This window comes from Scyliorhinus torazame, chromosome 9 (genome assembly GCF_047496885.1).
Source record: "Scyliorhinus torazame isolate Kashiwa2021f chromosome 9, sScyTor2.1, whole genome shotgun sequence".
Taxonomy (NCBI): domain Eukaryota; kingdom Metazoa; phylum Chordata; class Chondrichthyes; order Carcharhiniformes; family Scyliorhinidae; genus Scyliorhinus; species Scyliorhinus torazame.
In genome coordinates, this window is record NC_092715.1 from 15,667,430 (window position 1) to 15,684,542 (window position 17,113).

The 17,113-nt window shown below is 44.1% G+C and overlaps 1 protein-coding gene across 2 annotated transcripts in view; it reads left to right on the forward strand.

Moving 5' to 3' along the window:
• The window catches only part of LOC140429071 (rapamycin-insensitive companion of mTOR-like), a 321,889-nt gene that overhangs the window by 113,822 nt on the left and 190,954 nt on the right, over positions 1 to 17,113 (forward strand). For both annotated transcript variants that reach the window (XM_072515622.1, XM_072515623.1), the window contains one exon: positions 15,488 to 15,614. In XM_072515622.1, coding sequence (XP_072371723.1) covers positions 15,488 to 15,614 — 127 coding nt within the window. The remainder of the gene's footprint in view (positions 1 to 15,487; positions 15,615 to 17,113) is intronic.

A 17,113-nucleotide genomic window follows, 5' to 3' on the forward strand; every position in this document is an offset into this window, starting at 1 on the left:
CTATATGTAATTCCTTCTTGAAATTACACAACATTTTGGCCTCAACTACTTTCTATGGTAGTGACTTCCACCGATTCAGCAGTCAGTGAAGTAATTTCTCCTCACCTCACTCCTAAAAGGTTTACTCCATATCCTCAAACAATGATCTCTAGTTCTGGACTCTCTTCCTCCTCCCCCTCCCGCCATCGGGAACATTCTATGATGAAACGGAGGTCATTGATGAAGCAGCTGAAGATGGTTGGGCCTAGGATACTAACCTGTCCTGAGGGACTACTGCAATGATGTCCTGGAGCTGAGATGATTGACCTCCAATCACCACAACCATCTTCCTTTGTGCCAGGTATGACTCCAACCAGCGGAGAATTTTCCCCCTGATTCCCATTGACTTCAGTTTAGCTAGGGTTCCATGATGCCATACTTGGTTAAATGCTGCCTTGATGTCACCCAGGGCAGTCACCCTCACTTACCTGTGGCATTCAGCTCTTTTGTCCATTTTTGAACCAAGGCTGTAATGAGGTCAGGACTGGGGTCACCCTGGTGGAACCCAAACTGTGCATCTGTGAGCAGGTTATTGCTGAGTAAGTGCCGCTTGATAGCACTGTTGATGACTACTACCATCACTGTGCAGATGATGGGAGACTGATAGGGTGGTAATTGGCTGGGTTGGATTTGTCCTGTTTCTTATGTACAGGACACACCTGGGCAATTTTCCCCATTGCCGGGTAAAGATGCCAGTGCTGTAGCTGTACTGGAACAGCTTGGCTAGTGATGCGGCAAGTTGTGGAGCACAAGTTTTCGGTATTGTTGCGGGATATTGTCAGGGCCCATAGCCTTTGCAGTATCCATTGCCTTCAGCCGTTTCTTGATATCGCGTGGGGTGAATCTATTTGGCTGAAGACCGACATTCTTGATGGTAGGGACCTCCGGAGGAGGCCAAGATGGATCATCCACTCGGCACATCAGGCTGAAGATTGTTGCAATGCCTCAGCCGTGTCTTTTGCACATATGTGCTGGTCTCTTCCATCATTGAGAATGAGGATATTTGTGGGGCTTCCTCCTCCAGTGAGTTGTTTAATTGTCCACCACCATCCCGGCTGGAAGTGGCAGGATTGCAGAGCTTGGATCTGATGCGTTCATTGTGGAATCGTCTATTATTTGCTGCTTATGCTGTTTGGCACACAAGTAGTCCTGTGTTGTAGCTTCACCCGATCAGTGCCGCATCTTTCCATATGCCTGATGTTGCTCCTGGCATGCTCTCCTGCACTCTTCATTGAACCAGCGTTGATCACCTGGCTTGGTGATGGTAGAGTGGTTGATATAATAATAATTGTCTTTATCAATGTCACAAGCAGGCTTACATTAACACTGCAATTAAGTTACTGTGAAAATCCCCCAGTTGCCACACTCCGGCGCCTGTTCGGATACACTGAGGGAGAATTCATAACGTCCAATTCACCTAACAAGCACACCTTTCGGGACTTGTGGGAGGAAACCACGCAGACATAGGGAGAACGTGCTGACTGTGCACAGTCAGTGGCCTAAGCCGGGAATCGAACCTTGGTCCTTGGCACTGTGAAGCAACATTGCTAACCATGGTGCTACTGTGCCGCCCATCCATCAGGTTGCATATTGTCATTCAATACAAATCTGTCGCTGCTGATGGCCCCCAGTGCCTCATAGATACCCAGTCTTGACTTGCTAGATCTGTTCGAAGTCTATCCCATTTAGCATGGTGGTAGTGCCATACAACACGATGGAGGATATCCTCAATGTGAAGATGGAACTTTGTCTGCAGACAGGAGTGTGCGGTGGTCACTTTTTCCACTACATGGATCTGCAGGTGAGGATAAAAGCAAGTATGTTTTTTCCTCTTGCTTCCCTCTCAGCCAAGGAGCTATGCCATTTAGGATCCAGCCAGCTCAGTCTGTGGTGGTACTACTGAGCCACTCTGGATGATGGACATTGATGTCCTCCACCCAGAGTATATTCTGTGCCCCTGTCACCCTCAGTGCTTCTCCTAAGTGGTGTTCAACATGAAGGAGTACTCTACTCTGTGTTGTACTCTTTCCTGTCCACTAGTACTGAGGTTGCCAATTGGCCTGTCCAATAACTCTATCTCATCAAAATTCAGAATACTGTCTTTGATCCTCAAATTTAATTTGAATAAAGATTGAATGTTTCCTCTCTTCCCCACCCCACTCTTTAAGTGCATATGCTGAGTGCATGGTCCCTCACATATACATCCACCCAATTATCTTGTCATCAACGTCACAATCTCGAAGGATATTTCACTCAACTGCCAAGAATCACAGGAATGTCTCTAATTTTGTCAATGATGATCCCTGGATTTTGGGTCAATGCACCATCCTGCATAACCAGCAAATGTCAGCTGTGCAGTTTCCCAAGAAATTCCAGACCAGCTAAAATGAAAGGGCTTTTAGTTCTTATAAAGGACGTTCATTAACCTAACTGAAGCTTTACTAGCCCCACTTCCCAGTGGCATCTTTTAGGCAATAGTGATAAAGCGTTAGAAATCTCTTCAAACAATCAGGCCCATATGATTCAATACAAGGCATACTTCATCTGTTGTGCCCAGGATTCCGAATCAGAAGGTGACAACATGACAGGATATTCAGTTTGTTATGTCTGTGCCAGCTCTTTACTAGGACGTTATAAAATTAATTCTGGTGCCCTGCTGTCCCCCAGTAGTCCGGCATCTTCCTCTGTTGTAAGCATTTATCTACTTTCAGAATATGCAATGGTCTCTGTTTTCATGCAGGTTCTCTAAACCTCTTCACCCAGTAAGTTTTAAACCAGTCAATATTCCGTACAGCAGCAATCCAGCACAACCATTTCTCCTACAAGCTTTCCTAATGGCATCTCAATGCCAGATGCAGAACTACTGGTGGATTGAGGTTAATCTAGGGATCTGCATGCATTTGTGTTGAAACTGGTTTAATGATGGTGTAGAGATTTTCTAGTTTTGACAACTTCATTCTCAATGAACACAAAAAATAATTAAAATATTAAATGCTGAAACTACTCAGTAGGGTCACGGAACTGCAAAGTTAATCGTTTCTCACCCCACATGCTACCAGGCCTGCTGAGTATTGCCAAAGTCCCAACTGGGGACGTGGTGTGCTAGTGATAATGTCATTGAGCTAGTCATCCAGAGGCCAAGGCTACTGCTCTGGGGACAGCAGCTGGTGGAATTTAAATTCAGTTCATAAATCTGGAATTAAAAGGGTAGTCTCATTAATCGTTGACAGTGTTGATTGTTGGAAAAAAATCATCTGGCTCGCTTGTGCCCTTCAGGGAAGGAGACCTGCTGTCCTTACCTGGCCTGGCTTACATGTGACTCCAGACACAGCAATGTAGTTGACTCTTAACTGCCCCCTGAAATGGTGTAGCAAGCCACTCAAGTTGTTCCAAACTGCTACACAGCCTACAAAAAGGAATTAAATCTAGTCGCCGTAAAGGACAGTGGCAAATCCAGCTTTGCGGACTCTGCAAATTCCATCTTATTAACATCCTGGACTTGTGCCAAAATTGAGAGCTGACCCACAGACATTCATAGCATGGCTCATGAATCATATCTTGCAGACATTGTCTGGTGAGACAATGGCTTAGTGGTATTGTCGTTGGACTAATAATCCAGAGATCGGGACCATACTCTGGGACCCGAGTTCTAATCCCGCCACGGCAGATGTTGAAATTTGAATTAAATACAAGTCTGGAATTAAAAGTCTAAAGGTGACCATGAAAACCATTGTTGATTGTTGTAAAACCCATCTGATTCACTAATGAAGGAAAACTGTCGTCCTTACCCGGTCTGGTCTCCATGTGATCCCAGACCCACAGCAATGTGGTTGACTCTTAAATGCCCTCAGGGATGGGCAGCAAATGCTGGCCCAGCCAGTGACGCCCACATCTCACGAATGAATTGAAGAAAAATCGTCATCCCTGCGTATGTCCTGTCCCACTGATGTGTGTCAGCACCAAGATGTACATTACTCCACAGGTCACAACATATATTTAAGTGATTTCTTTATAATATGACCATTCAATGCCCAGGTTTCTTCAATAAACAAGGAAGTTATTAGTTTATTATAAACCAGACTTATGAAGTGGGAAGGAAAAGGTTATTAACATACAGTATGAAATATGAAAATATAATACGCTTTCCAAATACCCTAACTTTCTCACGTGCTCACATTCTCAAAAAAATAATAAAACAAAATAGAGGAATGCTGCCAAAAAATTAAAAGTCAATGGTTCAAGAAAAGGATAATTGGGAGTCCTTGAAATGGTGTCCAGGTTACACGATTGGGATCTCAGCACTGGTCTGTGAAACAATTGATGATTCTTGTACTACTTTGTGGAAAACCTGCAGTCAGTTAATTCGAGAATGTAGAGTAAATTTGGAGCAACTTTCATTTTCCTTTTGCTTTATATAGGGTCTGGAATTAAGTTATTCTTTCCTGGGATATGGCCTCGCTGGAAGGTCAGCATTTCTTGCTCATCCCTAATTACCCTTGAATTGAGTGCCTTGCTGGGCCATTTCAGAGAGCAGTAAGAGTCAACCATATTGATGTGGGTCTAGAGTTGCAAGTAGGCCAGACCGGGTAAGGATGACAGACTTTGTTCCCTGAAGAGCGTTAGTGAGCCAGATAGGTCTTTTACAACAATCAGTAACATGGCCACCATTGAGACTATCTTTCAATTCCAGATTTATTAATTGATCTCAAATTCCACCAGCTGCCCTGTGTCACTCGATCATTAGTGTGACTTCTAGATTAGTAGTCTAGTGAAATCTCCCCGGGAGCTTTTGTCTTCTTTACATAAGCAGTTAACCCTTCTTGTTGTCTCCTCTGAGCAAAACTAGCCTACCAGCTTTTCAACACAATTTTTGAGGCATTTTTTCCCAAAGCCATATACCACCAATTGAGCCTTTTGTAAACACTCCACCGAGGTCAAGAGGATTCTAGCCTCTTTAAAACTGCTTAATTAATAATAATGATGTTAATTGTCACAAGTAGGCTTACGTTAACACTGCAATGAAGTTACTGTGAAAAGCCCCTAGTCACCACATTCCAGCGCCTGTTTGGGTACACGGAGGGAGAATTGTGTGTGTTTCCTCCAGATTATTATTATCTATTGGGAGAGGCTGAATAGACTCGGACTGTTTTCGTTGGAAAGACGGAGGTTATGGGGCGACCTGATAAGAGGTCTACAAGATTATGAGAGGCATGGATAGAGTGGATGGGATCAGTCACTAGGGGGCATTGGTTTAAAGTCCGTGGGGCAAAGTTTAGAGGAGATGTGCGAGGCAGGTTTTTTTACACAGAGGGTGGTGAGTTCCTGGAACGCGTTGCCAGGGGAGGTTGTGGACCATTCCAAAGACATTTTGACAAATACATGGATAAGGTGGGTATAGAGGGATACGGCACTAGGAAGTGCTGAGGGTTTTGGCCAGTGGTGGCATATGACCAGTACAGGCTTGGAGGGCTGAAGGGCCTGTTCCTTCTTTGTTCTTAACTTACAAAGGCCCCTTCGACAGCACCTTCCAAGCTCACGACTTCCACCAGCTAGAAGGTCAAGGGAACCAGATGCATGATCACAGCATCATCTGCAAGTTGCCCCCTAAACCGCACATCCTGTAAGTGTAACTACACCACATGGACTGCAGCACTTCAAGGTGGTGGGCTCACTACCACCACCTTCTCGAAAGCAGTTAGGGATGGGCAATAAGAATGCTGACCCAACCTGCGTTACACACATCCCAATAGAATTTGTTTTAAAAAAATGTTGTTTCTGTTTCAAATTTCCAGCATTCGATGCACTTTGCTCTTCAAAAATAACGCGTTTCACTTTGTTAAAAAATAGGGAATGATTTATGTCCTGATTATTCAGCTACCAGAGTTGGACAATGTGTAAACCAGTATCATCAATCGTCTCTCATTACTTTTCCTAGTAATGCCACGAGTTGTTTATGTGACTGCATAAAATATTGTTTGGATTTTCCAACAGGGACCCGAGAAGATTTTGTTTTAAATCCTATCATTTTATTCCACCCCAGTGAAAATGCTATTTATCTCCTCTTCACCAATCCACAACATATACAGTGCAGTACAGTAACCTTCCTTTTCAAGGTCGTTCCAAATTTTCAGTTACATAATAAGTTTGGATGCTTCAGCCCATTTGTTCTCATCTCGTTTAAATAATGCTAATATCCCGGTCTCAACCAGTCTTCCTGGTAATCCATTCCAGCTGTTCATCATAGTTTGTGTACATAAATGCTTCCTGACATCTGATGACAGTTTTACTCAGTGGTCGTACTCCTGCCTTAAAAGGTGTGGGTTCAAAGTCCATTCCTGCATTTGAAGCCGATGCTCAGGAAGACAACTGATAAAAAGCTGTATTGTTTTAATGTCAACCTTGTGATGTTAAACTGAGGCCCTGTCTCTCAATGCAATAAGCAGTAAACCTTCCTTGGCACTGTTGGAAGTAGGGCTGGGTGATTTTTCCACAGAGCCCTCCCTCCAAGACTATGAGCTGGTCTTTCAGTCATTTAAATTTTAGAAATCTTAAACAAAAACAGAAAATACTGGAGGCAATCAGCAGGTCATTCAACAGCTGTGTGAAAACGGGCATGTTATTATTCCAGATCTAGCCCTTTGTTTGTTGTTCGAAATCTTGCTATACACAATTTGGCTGTCATGTTTGCCTGCCGAGCAGTTGACTGTGAAGGGTTTTTTGACATTCTGAGAACTTGAAAGGCCTTTATGTAAACACAAGTTCATTCTGTCATGTGTCCTATAGTTGCATATCACAGTTTTGACCTTGTGCCCTCTTGTCCTTTTGTATCTGAATATTGGGGTCAAATAAACTTTCATGGTTCTCCCTCCTGACACCAGTTTAGGTTGTAGCACACTATTCCTAAATTGAATTAATTTGGTGATCGGTGCTGTAAACTGCTTCTGCTGGTTGCTTTGTTTGTGCAGTCTTGAAATGTGGTGACCACAGAGATTGAGTCTGGCTTTCAGCAGAGTTCTAATCTGCTCGTATTTTATTGAGACAAAAAAAGGCAGGCTGCGGTTGGTGAGAGGATCTTGTTTTGTGTGAAGAGGGCGTCCTGATTTGACTGGACTTCCTGTTGTGTGGTTTTTAGCTGAACAATCTGGCTGGGAACATAAGTAGACTTCTCGCAAGCAGAGAGACCTCAAAGGTCTCCGGGGTGGGGGACAGTGTGTTTGAGTACACTGATGGTGAAATCCGGTTATTTGCATATCCCAGCTGGTAAACAGAATGAAGTGGGCGATGATGATCCTATAGAGTTGTTATTGGCTACACCAGGAATTTCCCTGCTTAGCTTGAGCATGTGTTATGACTCAACCTAAATGTAAATTGTCTCAGTAAGTTTTACAAGTGTGTGGGTGTGTTACTGCCTTATGCTGTGTTTATTGTGTTGACTGTTTTTGAGTAGTTATTTAAGCATTTACTGTCAGCATTAAACATTTTCAGTTAGATGCAGAGTAAAGTTGCCTCTACATAGCTCCGTCAACACTTCCAAGGCAGGTATAACGAGTGTTAAATGTGGAGTAAAGCAGGCTCTGCGCTGTGCCATCAGGGCGACATGGTAGCACAGTGGTTAGCACTGTTGCCTCACACTGCCAGGGACCCAGGTTCAATTCTGGCCTTGTGTGACTGTGGAGTTTGTATGTTCTCCCCGTATCTGCATGGATTTCCTCAGGGTGCTCCAGTTTCCTCCCACAGTACAGGTTTCCACTAGGTGTCCAAAGTTGTGTAAATTAGGTGGGTTACGGGGATGTGGGCCTAGGTAGGATGCTCTTTTGTAGAGTCGGTGCAGACTCAATGGGTTGAACGGCCTCCTTCTGCACTGTAGTGATTCCATGGAAAAGCTCCCAGGGCAGGTTTAACTAAGGTTAAAGACAGTAAGGTTGTCGCAACACTGTGCTGACAAACACTCCTTGTAAACCGCATAGCTAAGGAAGTAGAGAGGGCTTTAGTCAGAGGGGGGATGGTTCTGGAGAAGGGATACATAGGCTTACAAGACAGCTATTTAGGTAATGATACCCAGAGTGTGACAGGACGATACAGAGTGTACATACTTAAAAAAGAAGCGACAAATAGAGTCAAACGCTGAAAAACTAATTAAGAAAGCAAAATTAATCGCTCTTATGTGCACATAATATTCGGCAAAAAAAAAAATGAATTAATGGCACAAATTAAGGTATGATCCTATCGCCATTACAGAGATATGTTTATAAGGAGATCAGCTAAAGTAAATATTCAGGGGTATGTGACTTTTCGTAAGGACAGGCAGGAAGAAAAGTGTGGTGTGGTAGCTTTGTTGGGACGAGATAGAATAAGTACAATCGCAAGCGAGAGGCTAAAGTGAACATAGGCCCCTTAGGGAATGAGACTGGGAAAATAATTATTGGAAACCAGCAAATGGCAATGGAGTTAAATGAATACTTTGCATCAGTCTTCACCATGGAAGACATTAATAACATTCCAAAAATACTAAATGAGCTGGGAGCGGGGTGGGAGAGTACTAAAGAAGCTAATGGGCCTCAATGCCAATCAGTTCTCTGGGCCTGCTGGATTGCACCCTAGGATATTAAAGGAAATAGGTACAGAGCTGGCAGATGTGATTTTCCATAAATTCTTGGAAAAGTCCCAGAGGATTGTAATACTGCCAATTCAAAAATGGAGGGAGACAAAAAACAAGTAACTCTAGACCAGTTAACTCAACATGGGTCATTGGGAAAATAGAGTGGGGATTGCCCATTTAAGATGGAGGGCTAGTGAATCCATGTAATTCTTTACCGCAGAGACTGAGTCATTAAATATGTTGAAGGCTGAGATAGACAGATTTTTAATCAGGAAGTGAATCAAGGGTTATGGGGATAAGACGGGAAAGTGGAGTTGAGGATTATCATGTCAGATCAGTCATGATCTCATTGAATGGCGGAGCAGACTCAATGGGCCAAATGGCCTACTTCTGCTCCTATCTCTTATTGTCTAATGGCCCATCAGTCCGATAAAGTATATGGCACAGTGCAAAGTTCCCTCGACATTCATCATCAAATGCTCCCAGCATGGGTACATCACAGGGTTAGATACAGTAAACTTCCCATTACACTGTCCCCATCAAACACTCAGATGGTGGGTGCAGCACGGGGTTAGATACAGAGTAAAGCTCCCTCTACACTGTCCCCATCAAACACTCCCAGGACAGGTACAGCACGGGGTTAGATACAGAGTAAAGCTCCCTCTTCACTGTCCCTATCAAACACTCCCAGGACAGGTACAGCACGGGGTTAGATACAGAGTAAAGCTCCCTCTTCACTGTCCCCATCAAACAGTCCCAGGGCAAGTCCAGCACGGTGTTAGATACAGAGTAGAGCTTGTTGTTACACTGTGCCTATCAAACACTCCCAGGACAAGTACAGTACAGGATTAGATACAGACCAAAGCTCCCTCTACACTGCTGCGTGAAATACTACTCCGGGTTCAGGATTGGAATATCAAAGTAACAAATTCTTACAATGATGCTGAACATAGGTGAAACCACACCTGTAATACTGTGTGCAACTTTGGTCTCCTTGCTGAAGCAAGCACATACTTTCCCTCGAGGGGAGTGCATTGATGTCTCAATAGACCAGTTCCTGGGAATATGGAATTGTTTTAGGAAGAGGGATTGAATAAGCCGATAGTTCAAAATTATGAGAGGCAATTGAAACATAAAATTCTTAAAGACTGAACAGGATAGATAATTCACGCTGACTGGGGAATCAAAAACCTGGGGTCACATCTCAGAGTAAGGGATCAACCGTTTTCATAGAATCATAGAATTTACAGTGCAGAAGGAGGCCATTCAGCCCATCGAGTCTGCACAGGCCCTTACAAAGAGCACCCTACTCAAGCCCACGTAGCTACCCTACCCCTGTAACCCAGTAACCCCACTTAACTTTTTTGGACACTAAGGGCAATTTAGCATGGCCAATCCACCTAACCCGCACATCTTTGGACTGTGGGAGGAAACCGGAGCACCCGGAGGAAACCATGCAGACACGGGAAGAACGTGCAGACTCCGCACAGACAGTGACTTAGCCAGGAATCGAACCTGGAACTCTGGAGCTGTGAGCTGTGAAGCAACTGCTAACCACTATGCTACCATTTTGCATTGAAATGAGGAGACATTTCTTCACTTAAAGGCTTGAGAATCTTTAAAATTCTCTACCTCAGAGGGATGTGGAAGCTCAGTTACTAAAAGAGGTTTTTGATTGATTTTTGGATATCCTTAGATATGGGGATAGTAAGGGAAAGTGTTGAGCCAGAAAATTAACCATCTTATTGAATGGCAGAGTATCTCAATGGGTAAAACGGCAAAATCCAGATATTATTTCTTATGTTCTTATGACCCTCTTCAGTTCTGCTGTAACATGTTGCCTCAAGAATATTGGTCCCCTCTACATTATTATAGCATTTTACTGTGCCAGCCATTCCTGGGGCCTCTCTGACTGAGTCTTCCAGGCTAGTGTTGAATAAGCAACAGTTTCACATTGTGGATCCACATGAAACGTGAATGAAATTGCCCAAACATATCATCATTTTTCTTTTTTAAATATAATGTGCAAATGGTCCGCACCTTTTCCGCAGCAAGTCATGTAAAGGGCTTAATTCTTTATTAGCATTCGTGCTGCATTGCAGCCTGCTATCAAGTGACAGGACTGATCTGTATCAATTCTCTGTCTCTTGCTTCTAATCTATAACTCTATAACAACAATACTGAAGTTAATAAAAACAAAATGCTATGGATGCTGGAGATCTGTAATAAAAAGAGTAAGTGCTAGAAAAACTCTGCATCCGTGGAGAGAGAAATGGAGTTAATGTTTCATGAAGTCTCGTGGTATCAGGTCAAACACGGGTGAATGTAACCCTGGTGAGGGAAGTCAATGTCCATCAACAGTGGCTCAGCACGACTGCAGACATGGCTGCTAGACTGGGTCAGTGAGTGTGGTGAGGGAACCAAGAAGAGGGAAAAACATTCTTGACCTCATCCTCATCAACCTGCCTGCTGCAGATGCATCTGTCCATGACAATATCGGTAGGACTAACCACCGCATAGTCCTTGCGGAAACAAAGTCTCGTCATCACATTGAGGATACCTTCCATGTTGTGTGGCACTACCACCATGCTAAATGGAATAGACTTCAAACAGATCTGGGCATCAATGAGGTGCAGCGGCCATCAGGAGCAACAGAATTGTAATATCCACAACCTGTAACCTCTTGGCCTGGCATATTCCCCACTTTACCATTATTGCCAACCCTGGTTCAATGGAGAGCACAGCAGTGTACATCTAAAAATAAGGTGTTAACTTGGTGAAGCTACAACACGCAACTACTTGCATGCCAAAGAGCATAAGCAGCAAGTGATAGAGGTAAGTGATCCCACACCAATGATCAGATCTGAGCTCTGCAGTCCTGCCATGCCCAGTCATGAATGACGGTGGAAGCAATGGCGCAGTGGTATTGTTACTGGACTACTAATCCAGAGACGCAGGATAATGCTCTGGGAACCTGCATTACCTGATACTGGGTTCGAATCCCACCACGGCGAAATTAAAATTCAATACTTTTTTTAAAATCTGGAATTAACAGTCTGATGATCACCATGAAACCAGCATTGCCGATTGTGGTAAGAACCCTCTGGTTCACTCATGTCTTTTAGGAAAGGAAATCTGCCTGGCCAGGCCTACATGTGACTCCAGAACCACAGCAATGCAATTGATTCTTAACTGTCCCTGAAATTGCCCAATAAAAAGAGTTCATGGACAATTAGGGATGGCAATAAACACTGGCCCAGCCACATCCCCTGAAATAATAAAGCAAATAATTGCACAACTCACTGAGGATGTGTCTCCACAAATATCCCCATCCTCAATGATGGGGGAGCCCAGCACATAAGTGCAACAATTTTCAACCAGTAGTGCTGGTGGATGATCCAACTCAGCCTCTTCTAAAGGTCCACTGCTTGACAGATGCAAGTCTTCAACCAATTTTATTAATTCTGCATGATATCAAGTAAAGGCTGAAGGCACAGGTTACTGCAGGCGCTATTGCCTCTGACAATATTCCAGAAATAGTTCTGAAGACTTGTGCACCAGAGCTTGGCGCGCCACAGGACACACTGTTCCAGTACTGCCCAACACTGGCACCCTTCCAGTCATGTGGAAAATTGCCCAGGTATGTTTTGTACAAAGCAGGCCAAATCCAACCTGTCCGATGACCGTCCCTACACTTGAGCATCAACAAAGTGACAGAAGGGGTCATCAGCTGTCTGATCAAGCTGCACCTAACAATAACTAGCTCACTGATGCTCAGTTTGGATTCCACCGGGGTAACTCAGCTCCTCATTACAACCTTGTTTCAAACATGGACAAAAGAGCTAAAATCCAGAGGTGAGATGACTGCCTTTGACATCAAGGAGTCCTAGCAAAATGGGTGTCAATGCGAATTTGGGAGAAATCCCTCCACTGATTGGAGCCATACCTAGCACAAGGAAAATGGTTCCGTTGAAGGTTGATCATCTCTGTTCCAGTATATCTCAGCAGGAGGAATTCCTCAGGGTAGTGCCCTAGGCTTAACCAGCTTCAGTTGCTTCAATAATCACCTTTCCTGCATCATAGAGTCAGAAGTGGTAATGTTTGCTGATGATTGCATAATGTTCACCTTTTGCGACTCCTCAGGTACTGAAGCAGCCCATGTCCAAATGTAGCAAGACCTGGATTTCTTAATATCCAGACTTGGGCTGACAAGTGGAAAGTAACATTTGGGCCAGGCAATGCCCATTACCAACCAGGCAATTCCCAATACCATTACCAATTAGCTGTGCCCTCACTATCAACATCCCTGGAGTTACCATTGACCAGAAATTGAACTGGGCGGGCCGTATAAATACTGTGACTACAAGAGCAGGAGAGAGTCTAGGAATCCTTTGACAAGTAACTCACCATCTGATTCCCCAAAGCCAGTCCACCCTCTAGAAGATACAAGTTAGGAATGTGATGGAATGCTTGCCTGGATGAGTGCAGCTCATGGGCAGCACGGTAGTATAGTGGTTAGCATAATTGCTTCACAGCTCCAGGGTCCCAGGTTCGATTCCCGGCTTGGGTCACTGTCTGTGCGGAGTCTGCATGTTCTCCCCGTGTGTGCGTGGGTTTCCTCCGGGTGCTCCGGTTTCCTCCCACAGTCCAAAGATGTGCAGGTTAGGTGGATTGACCATGCTAAATTGCCCTTAGTGTCCAAAATTGCCCTTCGTGTTGGCCTCAGGGATCAGTGTTGGGCCCACAACTGTTCACAATTTACATAGATGATTTGGAGTTGGGGACCAAGGGCAATGTGTCCAAGTTTGCAGACGACACTAAGATAAGTGGTAAAGCAAAAAGTGCAGAGGATACTGGAAGTCTGCAGAGGGATTTGGATAGGCTAAGTGAATGGGCTGGGGTCTGGCAGATGGAGTACAATGTTGACAAATGTGAGGTTATCCATTTTGGTAGGAATAACCGCAAAAGGGATTATTATTTAAATGATAAAATATTAAAACATGCTGCTGTGCAGAGAGACCTGGGTGTGCTAGTGCATGAGTTGCAAAAAGTTGGTTTACAGGTGCAACAGGTGATTAAGAAGGCAAATTGAATTTTGTCCTTCATTGCTAGAGGGATGGAGTTTAAGACTAGGGAGGTTCTGCTGCAATTGTATAAGGTGTTAGTGAGGCCACACCTGGAGTATTGTGTTCAGTTTTGGTCTCCTTACTTGAGAAAGGACGTACTGGCACTGGAGGGTGTGCAGAGGAGATTCACTAGGTTAATCCCAGAGCTGAAGGGGTTGGATTACGAGGAGAGGTTGAGTGGACTGGGACTGTACTCGTTGGAATTTAGAAGGATGAGGGGGGATCTTATAGAAACATATAAAATTATGAAGGGAATAGATAGGATAGATGCGGGCAGGTTGTTTCCACTGGCGGGTGAAAGCAGAACTAGGGGGCATAGCCTCAAAATAAGGGGAAGTAGATTTAGGACTGAGTTTAGGAGGAACTTCTTCACCCAAAGGGTTGTGAATCGATGGAATTCCTTGCCCAGTGAAGCAGTAGAGGCTCCTTCATTAAATATTTTTAAGATAAAGATAGTTTTTTGAAGAATAAAGGGATTAAGGGTTATGGTGTTCGGGCCGGAAAGTGGAGCTGAGTCCACAAAAGATCAGCCATGATCTCATTGAATGGTGGAGCAGGCTCGAGGGGCCAGATGGCCTACTCCTGCTCCTAGTTCTTATGTTCTTATGTAGGGTTACTGGGTTATGGGGATAGGGTCGAAGTGTGGGTTTGCGTAGGGTGCTCTTTCCAAGAGCTGGTGCAGACTCGATGGGCCGAATGGCCTCCTTCTGCACTGTAAATTCTATGGAAAAAAACAATACAGGAAGCTCAACACCAACAGCACAAAGCAACTCACTTGATTTGCACCCTTTCCAGAAATATTCACCCACTTCACCACAGACACAGTGGCAACTTTTACCATCCACAAGATGCACTGTAGGAACTCACCAAGGCTCCTTATACAGCACCTTCCAAATCCACGACCGCTACCATTTAGAAGGACAAGGGCAGCAGACATATGGAAACACCACCATCTGCAAGTTCCTCTCCAAACCACTCACTTGGAAATACATCAACATTCCTTCAATGCCACTGGGCCAAAATCCAGGAACTCCCTTCCTAACAGCACTGTGGGTGTACCTGCACCTCGTGGACTGCAACAGTTCAAGAAGGCAGCTCACCATCAGCCTTCTTGTATCCACTTGGGAATGGGCAATATATGCCAGCGTAGCCAGTGACGCCCACATCCCATGAATGAATTTTTTTTTAAAGGGGTCCTGTAACGAGGATCAGGCAGAAATTGGTCAATCCTGGCACTTATCTTTAATTTATTTATTTCTCTTTACATTTGAAGCTACTGTCAACTTTTGTCAGTCAGTAGCACTCTTTTCTGTGTTAGAAAATGTTGTATGCAACCCTGGTCTGAAAATTGATTATGTAATCTGAGCTGGCATTCTCATGTAGCATTGAGGAAGCATTGCGCTTTTGGAGATATTGTTCGTTAAATTAAATTTCAAACTGCGAGCACTGCCCCATTTATTTGAACTGGTGTTAAAGATCCCACCCAAAATTGGCAACATTCTTTCCAACACCACCAAAAATACATTAATTGGTCATGTTGCCACTTGTGGGATGTCGCTGTGTACATAACGGTGACTCTAGTTTCAAGTATTTCATTGTATGTAAAACAGGTTGTGCCAGTGTATAAATTGTCCTGTAGAAATCACAGGGCAGTGGTACTATATTTGAATTGCTCTGAGCAGTTGAGATCTGTGGGTCTCACGTGTTTTACTCTTTTGTACAGATGATCACTGTGAATGCTGCACTGTTCCCCAGCTCAATCACCAATTCCCTGATTGCTGTTGGAAATGATGGACTCCAAGAGCGCGATCGAATGGTCCGAGCATGCCTTGCCATCCTCTGCGAGCTAGGTAACTGCTTTCCGATATTTATTCGTCGACATAAAAGTGTGCGTGTCCTTGGAATTGACCAGTTGTTTGCACTGTTGCTTCTGGGCTCAAATGTTCTGGTTGCAAACGTTCTATAGACTAACGCATCACCATAGCTCAGGTTCTCGTGCAGTGTTGAGGGAGTGTTATTTCAATGAAATGTTAGATTAAGGACCCATTTCCATGTCCTGATGGATATTAAAAATGGGACAGTTTGAAGAATATTCAGGACACCTCAATCATTACAAAAAAACTGCAATAATTGCTTATCCATTTATTCTGCTTTTCCTGCATGCAAAATGACCATCACATTCACTCACAATTTACTGCTGATCGTTTAAAAAGAAATACAAGATTTTCCAGTGAAATGGATTAAGAATTTTTTAAAAACCACCAGAAGGTATTCATTGTGTAATTTCAAGTTGAATTAACAGATTGAATTCAGAGGAATAGATTATCATAACTATACAAGGTAAATGCGATTAATCTTTTTCTTTCATTAAAATACTTGACCTAAAAATACATGATGACCCTTAGTCCATGAATCACCCAGCTTATTATATCCCTTGCATGAACGCATCCGAGGCAATGCGATCTAACCAAAACAAGTTTTGCTGATATTGGATACTACACATTCAGCACTTCCTGCTTCAGTTTCAGTGTGACTGATCGAATACCTTCTGTTCAGTGATGTTCCCATCTAAAATATGCGATGTACATATGCTGTTCACATGAAGCATGCTAAATTAGACCAGGTAGTGGAGGATCCTCGGTGGCTGTGAAACCGTTGTCCACGAGTCACACCCGAGTATTGAAGAAATTTGGGGTGGAAGGTGGGGAATCTTCATTTATAAGACTAGATTTTGAGGGAGCTGGATTAACCTCAGTATGGATATAGGGCGTGAAACAAAGTCCGATATCGGCGTGGTTAGTGGTGGGGTGTTTTTCAGCGGCTGTAGCGGCAAGAAACATTCTGCAATCCAACCCACTTTTTTTTGGCTTCAGAGAGTTTCTATCCTGCCCTGTCCATGGCTACTAATGGCCTGAGACCACCACCCCAGGTGCTGACACTCCTGGTCCACGTTTGTATGGACCAGTACTAACCGGCACCCTAGCGAGGTCTCCCAGGCATGGTGTTGAATCCCGGACGCTGGGTGAATCCGGTGCCGGACATTTAAATAAGCAGTTGGGCTCCAGTGAGGGCGAGATCCACATCATGCTGAGCGGAGCAAGTCAGATGACTCACGATTGGCCTGGCGAGGAGCCCGATTTGGGGCTCTCACACAATTCACCCATTGCGCCTGGACCTAAGTTAGGCTGCTGAATTGAGCTCAGTCTCTATAAAGGCATTGAGGGGAGGGCTGCTAAATGACAGTGCGAAGGAGCTAGATTAAAATCAGCGATACATGGCACAATTTAACCACTGCATTGCACCCGCCACAGATCTGCGTATACCGGTTAAATAGCGGGAAGACCAAAAT